Source organism: Aptenodytes forsteri, unplaced genomic scaffold (assembly GCF_000699145.1).
Source record: "Aptenodytes forsteri isolate BGI_AS27 unplaced genomic scaffold, ASM69914v1 Scaffold118, whole genome shotgun sequence".
Classification (NCBI taxonomy): Eukaryota; Metazoa; Chordata; class Aves; order Sphenisciformes; family Spheniscidae; genus Aptenodytes; species Aptenodytes forsteri.
In genome coordinates, this window is record NW_008795859.1 from 1,538,581 (window position 1) to 1,555,784 (window position 17,204).

The window sequence follows — 17,204 nt, forward strand, 5'->3', positions numbered from 1 at the left end:
CCGGGGGGGGGAGTGAGCGAGCGGCTGTGTGGTGCTTAGTTGCCGACTGGGGTTCAGCCACGACGTCATGATATTTGAGGAATGATTCCTGAGCTTTTGAAAGCTTGGTAATAATGGTATGAACATCAAGAGTATGAAACAGATATTTAAGAAATGCTCTTCAGGTTGTTATTTCAAACATAGTGCTTCATGTGGTGAGTTTGTTTTTCTCTCAGGAAAGTGAAGTTACTGGATTGTGGTGGTCTTTGAAATACATTTTCCATATCACTTTTCTACAGAAGGGATTTTCTGATTTATTTTGTACATGTTACATTTTCTTCATGGTATGGTCAGAATTTGTTTTCTAGATACCTACTAGTTGACTGCCACAGGGATTGCATATGATCTTCTCTGGTTACAGATCCCTGTGAGATTTTCAGCAGAGTTATCTATTCTACACAATCCTTTTGGAAGATTTACTCTGTATCTGTTAGTCTTAATGTTTATATGTATTTTGCAAAGCACTGTTATGCTTAGCAGAATTAACAAATTGAAGTGGTCTCTTTTTTGAGCTTAGAAATGTGTTGGCATTGAAAGGCATTTTCCAACAGTGTTTGGTCTCTTAACAGCGTTAACTAAGTTTAATATTAATCTTTTTAATTTGAAGTGTTTTGAAGAACTCGTGCATGACCGATAGCGCATGATCCTCGATTAAAATAATTGTTTCACTTTATTGTACAAATAAACCACGAGAGTAGTGTTCCAGCCTCAAAGTACACTGCATAGAGTCAGACTGCGTGTGTCTGCATGCAGAAGACGGAGATTATGCAGTCTGTTTTGAGTCAATTCAAACATTACGCTGCTCTATTCTAGAATGTCCTCTTTGTTTCCGTACCAAATGGACAGGCAACTTGCTTTTCTCCATGGAAACACTGCATCTGTTCCATGGTAGTCACGCGTAGTGATCTTAGCAAATGTTTCTTCCTTAAATTGTCAAGTAATTGTTTCAAATGTTTTATCAGATGAAACATTTTACTTTTAATGTTGGCATTACCTGTCCTGAGGAAGGAGAGTGTGGTGGTGGCAGCATGCTCATCAGATATCAACTAAGCTTAAAGAACTATTGGTACTGTTATAGTATTGTTGTGACTGTAGGGTTCTTAAGTGGAGTGAGCTGAGGCTTTTAACTTTTTTCCCTGTTTTCTTATTTAATTGTGTTTTAGTTCTTTTTGGAGTACTAGTTGTCGAAAATACAATCTTGAAATAAACAGTGGTGGACAGCTGTTTTCTTTTTATTATAGGAATTCCTTTTTTGACAGTTGGAAAATATTCTGCTTTTTAAATTCAGGGTTATGTGGTTAAATTTTATTTATTTATTTTTAATCTCAACTTGCCAACAGAATTCATATCTATTATCAGATTAGTAGGATTTATTTTCTTAAACCAATGGTTCTCAACTTGTTGCTCATGGATTGCTTCAATCCATGCACTACTTCGAGATCTGTAAAAGAAGAATAAGGATATTTATTAATCAGCTAAAAGGGGAAATGCAAGGATTCATGTCTGCATTTGAAAATTTTTAGTAGTCAACACACACACAAAAAAATTGCAATTAATTTGAGAATGTAACGCATTTTCCTATTGTATGAAATCATATATTTCCCAGTAATGGCACAAGTGTAACACTTGTGCTTAAAATCTCTGTTTTTATAAGAACTTGTGGCTTTCTGAACACTTAAGTAGTATATATTATCAGACTCTTTCTGGGCATTTCCTTAGGTTCTTGTTACGATCTTTTGAGAAACTTACAGTTAATGTTGTTGCCTATTGGTTATAAAGATTCTTTTTCAGGAGAGCTGAGACAGATTCAAGGAAGGAAAGAGAATAAATCGAGACAAGTAGCTAGCTGCTCTCTTATGAGAACTAAAATGAGGTAATTGACATCTGGAGCCTGTTAGGAAATGCTGACGTGTGTAATGCTTAAAATCACTTGATGCAAATTTACGTGCTTTCAGTGTTTTATGAATTCTATTAGGAAATGCTACTATGAAGGTCTTGTCTCTTTCTAAGACCAAAAGTTGCATTTTCGCTATTGCAATAAGGCAGTAATTTACCAAAATGTGTTGCCTATAGTTTAGCAGCTTTTTGAATTAAGCTACAATTTCAGTAACTCTGAAACCAGGGCACAATGGATTGTGTTACTTTTGGCCTAGTTGAAGGCCTGTATATTGAGAAAAGCAAATGACACAGCAAATATATAACCCATGACGGTGGAGAGCAAGATTAAAATACGAATGAGTACCCTGAGCCAAGAAATGCAATATTAGAACATTCTAACTTTCTGTTGAGCAGAGGTTTGTTAAACATCTATTAATAAATAATTATTTAAAACCGGCAAAATGTAATTTTGGGGGGTAATTTAGTGTTCGTTTTCTTTTAATATGCCTGTCCTTGCACAATTTAGATGGTTACTACCTGTGTGGTTCTGGAATGCTCTTTGGGGGCAAAAAAAAAGGTAGTACATGGAAAAGAATGGCAGAATACTGTAAGACAGCTTCTAGCTCCCTGGTTTTAGGAGGCAGCCTTTCTTAAGGGGGACTTGTCTTTGGCCTGAATGAGGTTGTTGAATTTCCATAAATTTGGTGTTTGGCACTGAGAGAGAAGGCTCTGAACTAAAAAGAACTGACCTTGATACTTCTCGCATTTCTGTATTTGTACCAAATCCTTCTTTATTATGTGCAGTTTTTCTGTTCCATGGATTTTGATGGATTGAGGAAAGTAATAGAGGTATGCATGAAGATCCTGGCATTGGAGGGAATAGGGCCTGCAGTGTGAGGAAGAATAAATAGGTGGCATGTGTGTAAGAGGGAAAAGGAAGGCTTTTCAAGTCCTTGGCATGTAAGAGTGAAGTGCAGTTTTAGATGATTTCTAAAAAAAAAAAAAAGAAAAAATATGATGCACTTGGATTTAGCAGGGAGGGGAGGTATGTAGTAGGAGGGGGGAAAGAACAAAGCCAGCGTTCCTGCTGTGTCCAAAGTGGTATCTTAGGTGATCCTCTAGTTGGTCTTCTGTGTAACTGTATGCCTCTCAGTTCTTTCACTGCTTAGTCATATTGCATGCCTATCCTTCTGCTTTGATTTTAGAGAGCTAACTCTGCTTTCACGTTCATGAATGTGAAAGCTCCCACTTAAAAATTAATAGTAAACTGGCATACATCTTGCAAAAACAATGGAGAAATTTTTCTCTTCAGTAGTCATAACTCTGCAGATGGGAGGGTGACATACTTCTGGCAATGCTAGAAAAAACATTCAGCAATCTGCACAGTGCTACTTCAGAGTTTTCATGGAGCATAACTTAAATTGTAGACAAACACCAAACAGCCAAGGTGGTAGTTAATGCTTTGTAAAGTATAACATTTTTGCAGACTTAGAAAATGGCTTGAATTTGGCATGGCCTATCTTGAAATAGCAGAAGAAATGTTTCACTTTGTTATTTAGGTTCACAAAGCAGTGTGCCTGATACTTCTTTTTTTTTTTTTCCCCACAGTGAATTGATTTTTGGGAACATTAATGTGCTGGCTATTAATAATACGTGAGGGGTAAAACTTGTACTGGTAGGTAAAAGACACGGTTGGCTTGTCTCTTTAGTCTTCCTTCCTGTAGCGTAGCAGTCTCTCCTTCACTAGTGTTTGTTTTGCCTTTGAACATACTGTATGCCCAGTATGCGCACCTGGGCACTGCTAATAGTGGTTTTGGGAAGTCTGCAGTTGGCCAGCTTTCTGCCTGTGCATGTGTACTGATGGGTGCCAAAATGCTGAGTAAATGGCAGGACTGGGACCTGCTTTACAGTTCTTGTTTGTCATGTTCTGAGCAAACAGTTGAGCTAACAGTCTATTGCTACATGTCTGTGCTTCCTTTTTTTTTTTTTAGGTGTTTGTTTAGATGTGTGCTGTTTTGTTTTGTTGGGTTTTTTTTTAAGTGGGCATAGCAGTTCTGTCAGTGCCTTTATATATAAAGCTTAGCAAATACCCAAGCTGTGTTCATGCAGAACAGTTTATGCTTTTGAAGATGGTGGGGAGACCAGTAACCTTACAGTTTGGCTTTGAATTCACATTATAGAAAAAAAACCAAACAGATTTTTCATTATAAATGAAAGAGCCTTTCTAAAGCTTTTGTAATCAGAAGGAAGATGCCTTCTGTGGCAAAACCCTTATGACATAGTTCCCTGAAAAGTTTATAGCTGGCTTCCAAGTCAGAGCAGCGCTCTATCCTAGCAACGTAGGGAAGAGTCCCTCCTCCTCTTTCCAGAGGAGCGTAGCTGGGGCACTGTGTTGGGGACTGCGAGCCAGTCCATCTTGTGATCTAAAAGATCACAAACAGCTGAGGTGGATGTTTACTTTTTAGTTGTCATCATCTAACTGTGTTGATCAATCTTAATTTTTCAGTTCCAATATCTCTTAAAAACTTTATACCTCTTATCCTGAAATTCCTGGTTCTCTTGATTTCTCTTGCAGTTAGTTCTCTAGTCTCAAGTTGTTTTTGCTGGGATATTGCAACACTTGAAAAATGTGACTGAAAACAATTGGGTGTGCAGAGTGGTTATAATCTATGTGTAATGTTAGTAATGCTGTTCAGGGCTTTGTTTTTCTTTCTTAAAATAGCCTTTTAGTTTAAAACTCGAGATGAATACAGCAGCATTCAGTGAAGTGAGTTATTTGGGTGTTTTAGGTTCAGACTTGGTGTCTTTTAATAGGAAATGGCCTTCAAAAGATGAGGAGTTGGAAACGCTATCCTGGGAAATGCTTCTGGTTGTTATTGTAAAGCGTCTTTTGTCATGCATTTCATACACAGACTATGTGTATATATAGAAATTTCTTCTGCAGGAGTTAAAATACTGATTTTTGGTTTGTGTCTAATATTTTTATATACAGGTTTATTCCAGAGTTGGAAAAACTCGAATAATACATTTTATCCATGTTTGGAAAAAGATAGTTGCTACAAACGAAGAGGATTAACACTGGTATTGCAAAAAGATGAGTATGTTAAAACCAAGTGGACTTAAGGCTCCTTCAAAGACCATCAAGCATGGGAGTACATTGCTGAAAACACCTGCATCTGTTGCAGCTGGTAAGGAATATTTAAATATCTTAAATTTTCCCTCATTTATCTTCTAACAAAAAGTACCTTGAAAGCTATGAGTATACACTATTTTTACTATTTATACCAAGGCATTTTTGCTTGTATTTCTGATCTAACGAAAAGGATGTGTACAACATGCAAAAAATCTGAAGTTACTAATCAGATGTGATCAAGCAGTTTTCCTTAAAGAAACCTTGTCATGATAAAAATGATTGTGTAGTTTTTGAGGTAAGACTTGTAATCTTTACAAGATTTTTACCAAAACCTACATTAAATGTATTCAGTGTCTCTGTCCTTAGATTTTGAATTATTGTATTCCAGAGATTACAGTGTTTTCATAAGTAAGAAAATTTGGAACTGTGCTCTTCCTTTTAGAAATCATGCTTTTCCAAATGCTTGTTACATTGAAACTAAGTAATGACGCTCTCTGGAACATTAGTGTATTTGATTCCTGTTGCTTTCTCATTGTGCTTGATTCCAGCTCCAGCAGAAAAAGCAGCTTCCAGTGAAAAGGCCTCAAGTGCAACCACTGCAGATGCACATGAAGAGTTTGTGGATGATTTCAGAGTTGGTGAGCGTGTTTGGGTCAATGGAAATAAACCTGGCTTTATTCAGTTCCTCGGTGAAACACAGTTTGCTCCAGGACAGTGGGCAGGGATCGTTCTAGATGAACCAATTGGTAAGAATGATGGTTCTGTGGCTGGAGTTCGCTATTTCCAGTGTGAACCCTTGAGGGGAATATTTACAAGACCATCAAAATTGACAAGAAAAGTGCTGACAGAAGATGAAGCTAATGGTACACAGACAGCTCATGCTTCTAGAGCTACATCACCAACTTCCGCATCAGCTGCTAGTCTGGTGTCTTCATCTGCTGCTGCACTTCCCCCTTCAGGAATTCCACAAAAAACTTCACCACTTGCTGCTAAGGAACATTCAACTCCTTCTCAGATTAGCAATCTTTCAAAAACTGCAAGTGAATCTGTATCAAATCTCTCTGAAGCTGGATCACTGAAGAAGGGAGAAAGGGAGCTCAAAATTGGAGATCGAGTTCTGGTAAGATTCCTCTGCAGCCTCTGTGTCTGCTTTTTGATTGATGAATTGTAACTTCTGCTAATACTCAAAACTTGGTCAAGGTAATGTTCTAGCTTTCTTTTCATTGAGTGTCTTCTGTAGACAAGCTCTTCATATGCAGTTTTGCATACTGTAGGAAGATCTTCACAGTACCAAGATAAAATGGTTAATTTGGCAGGCTTTAATCTATTATGTTTTGCCAGTGTTTAAAAAAAACATTTGGTCTTTAACAACATATTTGTAGCTTATCTTTCCACAACTTCAGGAACTACAGTCATGCTAAATAAAAAATGAGCTTGTGAGATTTCCATGCAGCTCTTTTGCCCTATTCAGGGCCTTGTCTTTAGAAAGCTAACAGTTCAATAATTGATTGTTCCCCTGAGTAGTGATAGGCAGTAACAGAAGTACTCACATAATGCCACTGATCACCCAGGAATTACGTGTTCTGTTGGTGATGTGCCATGTTACTTGGCTGCCCTTCTTAAATTCAGAACTGTTAATGCTTATGCTGATGTATCATTTCACCCTTTTAAAAGGGAGTTAAGTTTTGTTAAACATTTTTTTTTTTTTAATAATTATGTTGTATACCTTTTATATTTGGATTGATGTAATAGAGCATGGGTCATTTTTGATGACCGATTCAACGTACACCTACTAAGAAAAGTGGGAAACTGCCTTGAAACACTAGCCTTTGCTTGAAAAGGCAGTAGAAAACTGGTGATACATTGTTTATGTTGTATTCTTTATTTAAAGGCTATGTATGTAGCCTTTAAATATAACCAGAATGATATTTGTATGTCTACCAGATTTATGATCACTGTAACGGACATCTGATTTTAGGTTTGAATTACTTGCGTGTGTCATTAAGCTGAAGAATTGTCTTACTGTTATTTTGATACAATTTCTTTTTATTTACAATATAATTTTTTACATTTCCATTAGGTAAAAACAAGGACAGGAACAAATGCCCTGGCATAGAAAGCATTTCTGGGGTTACCATAAGAACCTTGTGTAGAAAAATCTCATGGATTTTATTGTTTGTCCTGCACTGCCCCACCAGATAATAATTCTGCAGTGAAGGTGGATTGATTTTTTTTTTTTTTTTTTTTAAAGGAAGAATTTGACTCCTCTTTCTGTGTAAAGAGAGCTTAAAACATAGGGCCAAGTTGAAGAAAGTGTGAGAGAGACTAAGGTGAAGTGAGGGCAGGGCTTGGCTGACAGCTAGAGTTGGGCTGAGATGTGTTTTCTTGGAGTGGCAATGGAAACAAAGATTTACCGTTTATCCCTAGCTATTTCTGTCAGAGACTAGAGCCCTGGTGTCTTCCAGTCAGCATCGGTTTTTTAACCACTTGTTTGCCTTTTTCTCAAAGATCTTTGTGAGATCTTTTGGGATGTCCTCTTTGGGTGGGAAAATTCTCTGATGCCTATGAAGGCATCAATTTAACTTTCCTGTATCTTATTAGTGCAAATTACAGAAGAAGCATATCCTAAGTTTGATAGTAATAAGGTCCCAAATTCTGTTTGTTAAGTAGAACAGATTAAATTTAGTATTTTATCCTCCCTACTTTACCTGTTTGCCTTAAGTCTTCCTGTTGAATCATCAAATTGTAGCTTGAGGTTTTGGGGCGATTCCTAGCACAGCATGTCAGTGATGCATATCTGTAATTTATATGCCAGTATAAGACAGTGTACGCACAGGAATATGAAAGTTAAATGGGCATTTAATGGACAGACAAGGATTCTTGTCTGCTGGTTTTTAACCCTTTTGGGTCCCATGCTGATTTTTTGTAGTAGATCCCAGACTCTGCTGATGTCATGTCTAATAATAATTCAGATGTAAATATCTTAAATCACCAGGTTAGTGCAAATAATAGTAAACTTGGCTGAATAATCCATTCATCTCTTAATATTTTTTTTTTCTTTGCCACTGAACTGCTGTTCAGCACTACGGACTGTAGAATTGAGCTGTTGCTGAGTAATTGCTGGAAACTGTCCTCAGAGCCTACAGCTAGCACCGGTTGTGAAAGACCTGCCTGTCACTTACTGTAGCTTGCTTAGCCATTCCATCTCCATCAAAGGTACAAATGCAACTGGACTGCTCCATGTCATTTGTTTTTTATTTATACTGACAGCAGTAACTTTTCAGTAATACGTTACGCAAGAGGATGAGAGGCTTGATGGAATTTAAGTCCCACCTCAGCACAGAATTTCCCCTGTAAGTGACAATGTAGCATCATAGGCCTGAGATACGCCCCAGTCTGACTGTACCATTGCAGAACTCTAGTGACTAAATGCTGCCCACATTCATCAGTTCTTGAAGTTTGGACTGACTGCTATTGGATACTTTGGGGAGGTTCTTAGTAATAGCAATGCCGTGATGATTATGGGTGTATGGGGAAAACAACCACTGAGAATGGCGTCTTGAAAACAGTGAGCCTCCAGCAGCGTAGAATTGCAGTTCAGCAGAACAATGAATTCATGATAGGCAAAAGCTCATTTGGGAGCCTTATTAAAATACTTAACTGCAAAATTATGTCCTTAAGGGCAAATTCATGGATGGGTAAGACACAGCTCATCAGCTAAGATTACATTCTAGAATGGACTTCAAATGTGGCTCAACTTTGTTGAACTTTGTGTGTGACTTTAGGCTGTGGAATGTTACACTGGAGTATTTCAATCTGTTCAATTTTTTCCTCTAACTTTGATATTTTAAAATGTACTTAATAGGAGTTACCTTGAATTGATCTGTTCAATTTGTTTTGTTTTGTTTATTGTTGTTGGCAACTGGCTGTTTTTGGATGATACCTTCAACAGAAAAAGGCAAAATCATACAGCTTTTTTTCTGCCCAATCTGGGTTATCAAGAAACAAGGGGCCATTCTGACAAATGTTTAAATGCCAGAGAAATGCATTTACCAACTCACATCTCACCTCGGCTTCTGTTCTGCATTACACAAATGTAAATTTGCTGGAAGTTTGTTGAACGTGAAGTGTTGGGTTTAAAGCATTTCAGGCTTGACAAACTGACGTCTCCCAACAGCTAAGCTTTGTTGGAACATTTTTCAGTTCCTACTGAGATGTTCGTACTATTTCTCTACATGAAAAGAAGCTGTAAACTCTTCACAACTGGTTCTGCATTCTGTCACAGCAAACTACTGCATCAGATGTTCATAGCCAGTGGTGTTGGGATGAGGTAGTTTGATTAAAGGCTGTATGTGCAAAGAAATCTTGAAGAGATGTTTAAAGGTGTAGAGCACGGTCTGTATTGTTTTGTGTGGATAGAAAAAATGTCTTAAGCTTATTTTCTTATTCCTTTGATCTCTAGTTGTTTCACCAGTCTTTTGTGCACTTAAAGTTAGAATTACCTAATGCTACATGGTCCCATATGTAGAGTCCCCCCCAGACTTCTATGGGAGAACTGATGTCTTTAAAATAGATACAGATTTAGTAATAAAGGAAGCTTCCAGTGTATGGATCCCTGATTTATTTGGATACGGCGACAGGTGCCCTACAGGATCTTTCCTTAATTCAGATAACATTAGGAAGAATAGTGGTTACATACAAACTAAGTGTTTGGGACACTCGCTCAGATGCTTGTCAGAGAAAAGAAATTCCACTGCAAAAAACAAGTAGAGTTGTGAGGTGATCGCCTATATATTCTCAAATGCAGGCTTGCTTAGAGTAACTCATGTTAGGTGCTGAACAATGCAATAGATGTGGAGATGAAAAGATGCAAAAGCAAGCAGGCTTGCTTTTTCAGGGGGCAGAAAACATCTTTTTCCAAAAGACCTTGTGTATATATATTAAAAAAAAAAAGTTTCATTAACATCAAATCAGACAGACAGTGCTTCAAGGTATGTCATACGTCATCTGAATTGTGTTCCTGTGGACCTCTGCAGGAAAAAAATACTTGTAGTACATTTGCTGCAAGAGTCAGCTACAACTTTTTCCCTCTTTTTCCCCCCTCCATCTGAAGTAGACATGTCCCAGGCTGTTAAATCGAGTTGTAAACATAAAAAAAAAAAAAGCTCATGGTAGACATCAATGTCCATAAGGGGGATATAATAATCGTGGAGGAATTCACGTTGTCTTGTTTTCTTAGAAGTTCTTTTCCTTGACATTCTGGAGGAGTCAAAGCAAATCAAACTAAGTGAAGTGAATACATGAGCTGAAGTATTATACCCCAAAATGGATGTTCCAGTGCAAAAAGAGAGATCCTTTAGATTTCTGTAGTTTACTCCTTCTCAAAGATGATTGGGTTAAAAGAGCATGCAAGCCCTCTGCTGTCTTGGAAATCTCTGATAAGAAGTCTGTCTCCCTCAAATCCCGGTATAGCCAAGTCATATTCAGCAAGCATGTACTTAATTGCCTAGTTGACTTGAAGCTGAGCAGTAATTTTCCTTTCACTAACAAGTATTTGGAAATACTAACAAGTATTTGGAAATACTTCGTGTTAGTATATAGAAATGTTGAAAATACAGGGAGATAAAGTACATATTTAAAAGAATTGTGGTTTCTGATATGTAACTCCTCATTATTCAGCTTTTCATTTGTTGTGTTGATGTATAACTTTTACTGAAAAAAATAATGTAGCTAAACCAAAGAAAAAGTTATTAATGCAAAGAGTAATTCAAATAGCTCTGTATTAACCATAATTTCCATTCTTAACATCTGAAGTATGTTCTGGAATCTGGATATGATTTAGTTGTTAGAGAGAGGACATTAACTCTGGGCAGCCTGCTCTCGTATTTGGGGATTGCTGTAAAGCAGGAAGTGTTGATGTGGAAATCTGTTTCCTTCGTTGTACTCGTCCTGCCTTTATTGGGTTAATGACAGAGTGCAAGGTCTTTAACACAACTGTAGTTGATTTGCCTGCTGAAAATTAGGCTACAGCTTCAGCATTTTTAAGCTAGTATGAATAAGAATTCCTATGCAAAAAGTGATCCCTTCTTGTGCCAGTGGAAGTGTTGTTGCTAGGTACTAAACCAGATGGGGAAAGAATAGCTGAAAACTAATTCAGAAAACAAATTACTTTCAGGCTAAGCCAGTTTCTGTTTCCTGTTTGAGTTGCAGCCAGAGAACCTGTTTGCCCTGGTATTGCAAACACTTATGATTTCTTAAGAGCCCTGTGCAAAGTTGATTTTAAAAAAATAAACAAACAAACAACCCCCCCTGAACTAACCAACCTAACAAACTCAACTTGTTGAAATAAAAGGGGGAAACCTGCTTTGTGTGACAACCGTTGCACCTACCGAAGGTTGAAGCAGTTTTGAGAGCATCTTAGGCTTTTTTATGGAGGGACCAGATGCTGTATTTTAAATTAAATAAATAAAGAAGTGAATAAAAATCTGATCAACCTAAGGGGCCTTAGCCTTCTCAAGGGATTAAAGTGCTTTCATTCATTTAACCAGTTCCAGCTTCATCATGGTCTCCAAATCTGATGCTTCTGGAGCTGAGCTGTAAAGCTGTAACTTGGGCCTCCGTCCATATGTTCACAAAAGGTTGCAAACCAGATTTACAGGCATAGGCTGATGTGGCCTTTTTGGAAAGTTATTCTCTATGCATGAGTAACATCTAACTTCTTCTTATTGTCTGTTTTACACTGCTCGCTCTGAGTTACTTCTTGCTTCGTTATTTCTTAGTAAGTTCTTCAGTGATGTAATCGGCAGAGACTGATAGGAGATTACTGTCAGATTTGTTTCCACCCATGTAACCTATCTTCAAGTGAACATGCATAAGTCTGTCAACTGATTAAATTCCAGGACTCTTAAAAGCAACGAAGGGGAAAAGAAACTTGACATGTAGAAAGAAGTTTCTCCCTTTAGAAGTAATCCTGCATTGTCCATGTGGTATTTTTAAGTTTTTCCATTTTCTAGTTTCTGTAGCATTCTGAACGGAAAATGCACTTCTGAGTTTAGTCTATTTAAAAATCTAGAATAGTAAGTATTTAACTGTTAAAAAAACAAATATTCATTGGCATTGTTACAGTTAAAGCAATGTAAAAATTTCTTGCCACAATGCGTTATGAGGAGAGAAAAGGAAGAAGGATTTGGAAGTTGAGAACATGCGGTTGTTGTGTGCTCTACTGGGGCTGTCCTGAGCCTTGTTTATTGTGACTGCAAACGTATCTCAATGCTTAACTGCTCAGTCGTGCTTTTGCTTTATCCTTAAGCTGAGTTGACTGTAAGGTATTTTGATGGCTTTGTCATGTTAAGTCAAGGATGAAAGTAATTCTTATGTATGTATATTTAGACATAGTATTTTGGATACTGTAAAGTATAATGTAGATTAGTTTGTGAAGTGGTTGCCACAGCATGACATGTATGTATGAGAATATAGCTGAAGGATGGAGGGTATCCAAAGGCTTTGTCTGTAATTCATGATCTTGGTGATTTTTCTCTGTGCAAACTGCGGCTTTCTGTTAATGTTACATTTAAGCATTTTTCAGGACATGTTGTTACCTATCTGCTCACTGAAAATAAGATGTTAAATTTATCTTATTGCAGCAAGGTGTGAGTTGTGTCTAATTGTGAGTCGTTTTGGCAACTCCTTATTTAACTTAAAATTGCATGTGAGTTACTGGGATATAATGGCAGCAATAGGTGACTTCTCCACATGCTTTGTTAATAGTTGGTTCATGCAAGACTGATTTTTTTTGTGTGTGTGGACTCCCTGTCTCCCTTCCCCTCCCCCTGCCTTCCCAAGGGGAGTGATATCCAGGAACATGTTGTCCTTGCTCATTTCAACACAGGATGGGCGAAAGAACAATTTATTTATTTACTTATTTTAGTCTTCGCCTGTGCTTTTTTTGCGGCGGCAAATTAACATGTGGCTTTTGTGGTATGGAGTTGCTGTTAGTTTTTTGTATTGCTTCCTTTGTGACTGAATGAGTTGATTGAATGAATTGAACTTCAATAGCAGATCATTTTAATTATTTAAACTATTTTCTTCTGGAAGTGAAGGGTTGTGTGATAGCACTGTGTCTGTGTGAGTGTCTTATTGCACATTAGTTCTTTTGCCCACTTTGGCCTTGCTTTTGAACTTGCTGGTCAACTGGAATCAAATTGGGTAGAAATGTAGAGGTTTCAAAGATAAGTTCTTAAAAGTTTCATGGAAACAGACCAATAGAAGGTAGAGAATCTAACCACCGATTTTGGAAAAGCTGCAATTTGCCTTCACAGATTTTTGCACATCGGAGAATCCACATGATCAAGGTCTTGTCTAAATAGTGTTCCCATCAATAGAAATAGCTGTAGTCACTCTTATATTTTTAGATACCAAAGTCACTCGACCATAATATCCAGTGCCACAGGAAAACTGACATAATTAATCCTGCTATTCACAGAATTGCTAGTTTGAAAAATCTGAATTAGGGAGGCCGGTTTAAAGTTTAGTGGATACTCTAGCGCTCTTCCAGTCATGCCTTGATCAAGCGTTGGATGTTATGCAGATATTTCTGAAAGGAAATAGGATAATCTGAAGCTAGACTGTCTAATATCAAGAAAAAAAAGACAGGCAAAAGCTGACAGAGGAACCAGATGTTGACAAACTAAAACATGGCAGTTTTGTCAAACAAATTCTACTTCCTTCTTTGAAACTATAGATTTAGTGAAGAAAACTTTGTTGTGTGGTGGGATTTTATTTTTTTTTTTTTAATTTTGAGTACTATATAACAGTCTAGCTTCAAAATTAGTATTGGACTTTATTGATATACTTAAGAACTGGGCAATGGATGGCAAGCACACACCACCCCCCACACACCACCCCCCCCCCCCCCCCACCCCCCACCCCCCCCCCCCCCCGTCACTAGTGTGGTTTTTCTTCGAGCTAATCTAGTGCTAATACTATTCAGCGCTTTGATCCGTGCTCTGGAAGTAATTGTAAATCATTCCTGCTGCAATCTCCAGAGAGTCAGAGGGGTAAATAACAGTATGCATGCAGCAGTCCAGAGGGACTTGTCATTTCACCTCCAGCAGGCCAAGCTGTTGGCTGCATTTTGCACTCAGTGGCAGAGTTTATAAGCCTAAGAATGAGAGCATAAGCTGCGTAACAGCCATGGGCAGCTGTCTGCTGGAGAGACTAGTGACTGAAGAAGATCCAGGAGCTAAAGGTACTGAAGAGACGTTCGTGGGTTGATGTGGCAGAAGGACCACTGAAAATACATGGTGCTCTAAGCAGTGCTGACCATGCTTTTGGTCAGTACTCAAATAGTCTATATAGTTACATCCTTACTTATTTGAAAAGCCCATTGGAAACATTGGCGAGAATTCAGAACACAGCTGCAAAATTACTCAAGCAAGAGAAAGTATCTTGTAATAAAAGATTTGAAGAACTCAATCTGTTTAATTTATGAAGGGAAAAATTGAGGTGTCTTGCTTAAAACATGTGTGTTCCTGCATGGTGAATGCCAGTTGCTGAAGAGCTCTATAATCTTCCAAATAAAAGCATAATGAGAGTCAGTAGCTAGAAGCCACAGTCAGATTGGTTTTATTTCAAATTTAAATATGTTTCTAACAATGAAGTGATTAACTATGAAAATAGACTGTCAGTGGAAGCATGTTTTCTGATGGATATCAGCTCTGATCTAAAAACATCAACACATACAGCTTAGCTCAGTTCAGTTACACAGGGTTAATTACAGATGTAACTGGGTGAAATGTAAAGATGCGTTTCAGGAGAGCCAGAGGAGATGATCTGATGGTTCCCTCTGGCCTTGAATGGGTGAACAAATCAATTAATACAATTACTCTTGCCAGATGGAAATGGTTCCTCTAAATTTTGAGAAACAAGAGGAAGAAGATTCTGATTAGTAGATCCCAGGTTTTTCAAAGGCGGTGTTTGTTTGTCTGGATGTTTTTTGCTTCTTCATGTGTTGCGTGTTATGGATGCTGTGGTTTGAATGGTTCTGAAAATGCCCAGTCTATGTGACAAACACCGAAATATCCAAGCGATGCTTTTCAAGCGTCACCATAAATAAGTGCTCAGGCAGAAGGGCGGACAGAGCAATTGTTACTCACCCTTTAACTCTGCCTCAGCTGGTCTGAGTAAGTGATACACTGACAAAGTTTCAGACAGTGGCTATCCTCTTTTCAGAGAGATCTGTATTTTTCAATGAATACTGTTTAAATAGCAGTCTCATGTTTTTTAGACTATCTCTTTTTTTTCCTGGATTACACTGGGTTATTTGTTTCCTACTTCTACTTATCATTGGAAATGCAGCTCTACAAAGGTTCTCACAAAGTTTGACGTGCTCATCCCGATGTGCTTTCATCAGGAAGTTTTTAACTGCTTTAGGTTTACAAAACCATTTTTCTACTTCACTTAACATTGCAGCAAATTAATGTAAGCTTAGTTATAATTTGATAAATGGAATTTAATCACTTTTTCCATGTGTTTGACATAACACTAGTGAATTCCAAGCAAATTTCCTCACCCCACAATGACCCGTAGCCTAACCTAAATTCTCTGGCATATTATTGCTTTATATTTTACAGCTTGACTATATTGAGTGCGATAACTGACTAAAAAAAGGTCTGGCAGTTCTTTTCTCTGATCTATTATTTAGTGACCTGCCTGAGCATGAACGAAGGTCATGGAAAACTGTCTTCATGATAGTGATGCCCCATTTTTCAATATAACTTTTAGAAACTTTTTAATAAACTTTTTTTCCTGATTCTTTTAGAAACTGGGCTTTTTTTTTTTTTTTAGTCCTCCATGCACTACTGGGAAGTAGATCCACTGGCAAATGCAACTAATTTTTTGGGGTTTGGGTTTTGGTGGGTTTTTTTACATTTTTTGCTTTAATTCTTACAATTAAATTTTTAGATAGTTTTTCTATAATTCTATAATAAATGCTATAATTCTGCTGTAAGTACAATTCTTTTTTCATACTGGTATATGCAGTTTAGTGTAATCGCTTCTTAATCTTTTTTGCCCTTTAGAGCACTAAGTGTAAGTCTGTATGTGTACAGAAAGTTTTATGCATAGAAAAACCTTTACCATACTGTGTTGTACAGTAGCACCTCACATTGTACTACCAAGGGAATAAGCGATTATTTTCTTAAATGCTTTCAAGGTAGGTGTGTTGTCACATGCAGAGTACTTAATTGCAGCTGGAGATAAATATATTGTTTGAGGCAGATGTCTGTGAATGACTGGAAGTCTTCAATAGATTCAGGCTTTGTAAAGCAATGCTGACCCTGTCTTTAAAGCTGAAGACTTAGAAGGCTTTTGCCTGAAACTGAGCAAAACTGCATATATAGACCTTCATCGATGCTATGAGCACTTCACTGCCACAGTGGACTCTGATTCCTACTATTGGTAAGGATACACATTTCAATATTTGCAGAAAGCAGAAATGTAGTAGCCGGTTAGTCAAAGAAGCTTGACTAGGTTTGGAAAAAACCAAAAATTCTTTGGCGCTCTTCCTTGCATCTTGTTTTAAAATAGCCTTGGTACCATGGTTACAAGACTAGTCACATTGTTGTTTCTCCTGGGGATCTCATATTGTGCATCCCCATATGTTCTCGGGATATGAATTCCTCCATTTGCTCACCCCCGCTGGGCCTTGGGTTGCAGTCCCATGCACATCCACTGTGATTGCTGTAGCAGGTCCAATGGGCACTGGGCACTGCCAAAGCTTTTCTACTGGATCGTGTCTCCAGGTTTGTGATTTGGGTGCAAGGTCTTCAAAATAAATGCCATACATTTTTTACCTAAATGTGGAAGATGAGCAGGGCCAAGGTATGAAACAAAAAGGAATGAATATTTTGCACCCAAGTTTAATCTGTATTATCCTGGAGCCAGTGTTACTTACCTAGAGGTTTATTTATAGTTTTGAGTCAGAGGGAACAGATTGCAAGAGTTTTTCCTGTCTCTGGGAGTCTTTGCATCCAATTACCCTTTTCCACTGCCATGCTTCAGATAGCTCTTATCTTGCATACCCCATTTACCTTCTATGGAAAGGCTTTTTGTGCCTCTGTGTTTTTTGGTAATTGACTTATGTAGTTTATTTAAA

General features: G+C 37.7%; 1 protein-coding gene across 10 annotated transcripts in view; it reads left to right on the plus strand.

Annotated features, from left to right (window-relative positions):
- The first annotated feature begins 177 nt into the window (after window positions 1-177).
- Window positions 178-17,204, plus strand: part of CLIP1 (CAP-Gly domain containing linker protein 1) — a 64,724-nt gene continuing 47,697 nt past the window's right edge. For 7 of the 10 annotated variants that reach the window (XM_009283882.2, XM_009283883.2, XM_009283887.2 and 4 more), the window contains exons 1-3: window positions 4,313-4,363; window positions 4,910-5,105; window positions 5,599-6,170. In XM_009283882.2, coding sequence (XP_009282157.1) covers window positions 5,012-5,105; window positions 5,599-6,170 — 666 coding nt within the window. In that variant the 5' untranslated portion in view covers window positions 4,313-4,363; window positions 4,910-5,011. Of the gene's footprint in view, window positions 195-1,895; window positions 1,913-2,318; window positions 2,334-4,312; window positions 4,364-4,909; window positions 5,106-5,598; window positions 6,171-17,204 lie in introns of those variants that run through there. The other 3 variants (XM_019473285.1, XM_019473286.1, XM_019473287.1) reach the window with 3 other exon arrangements.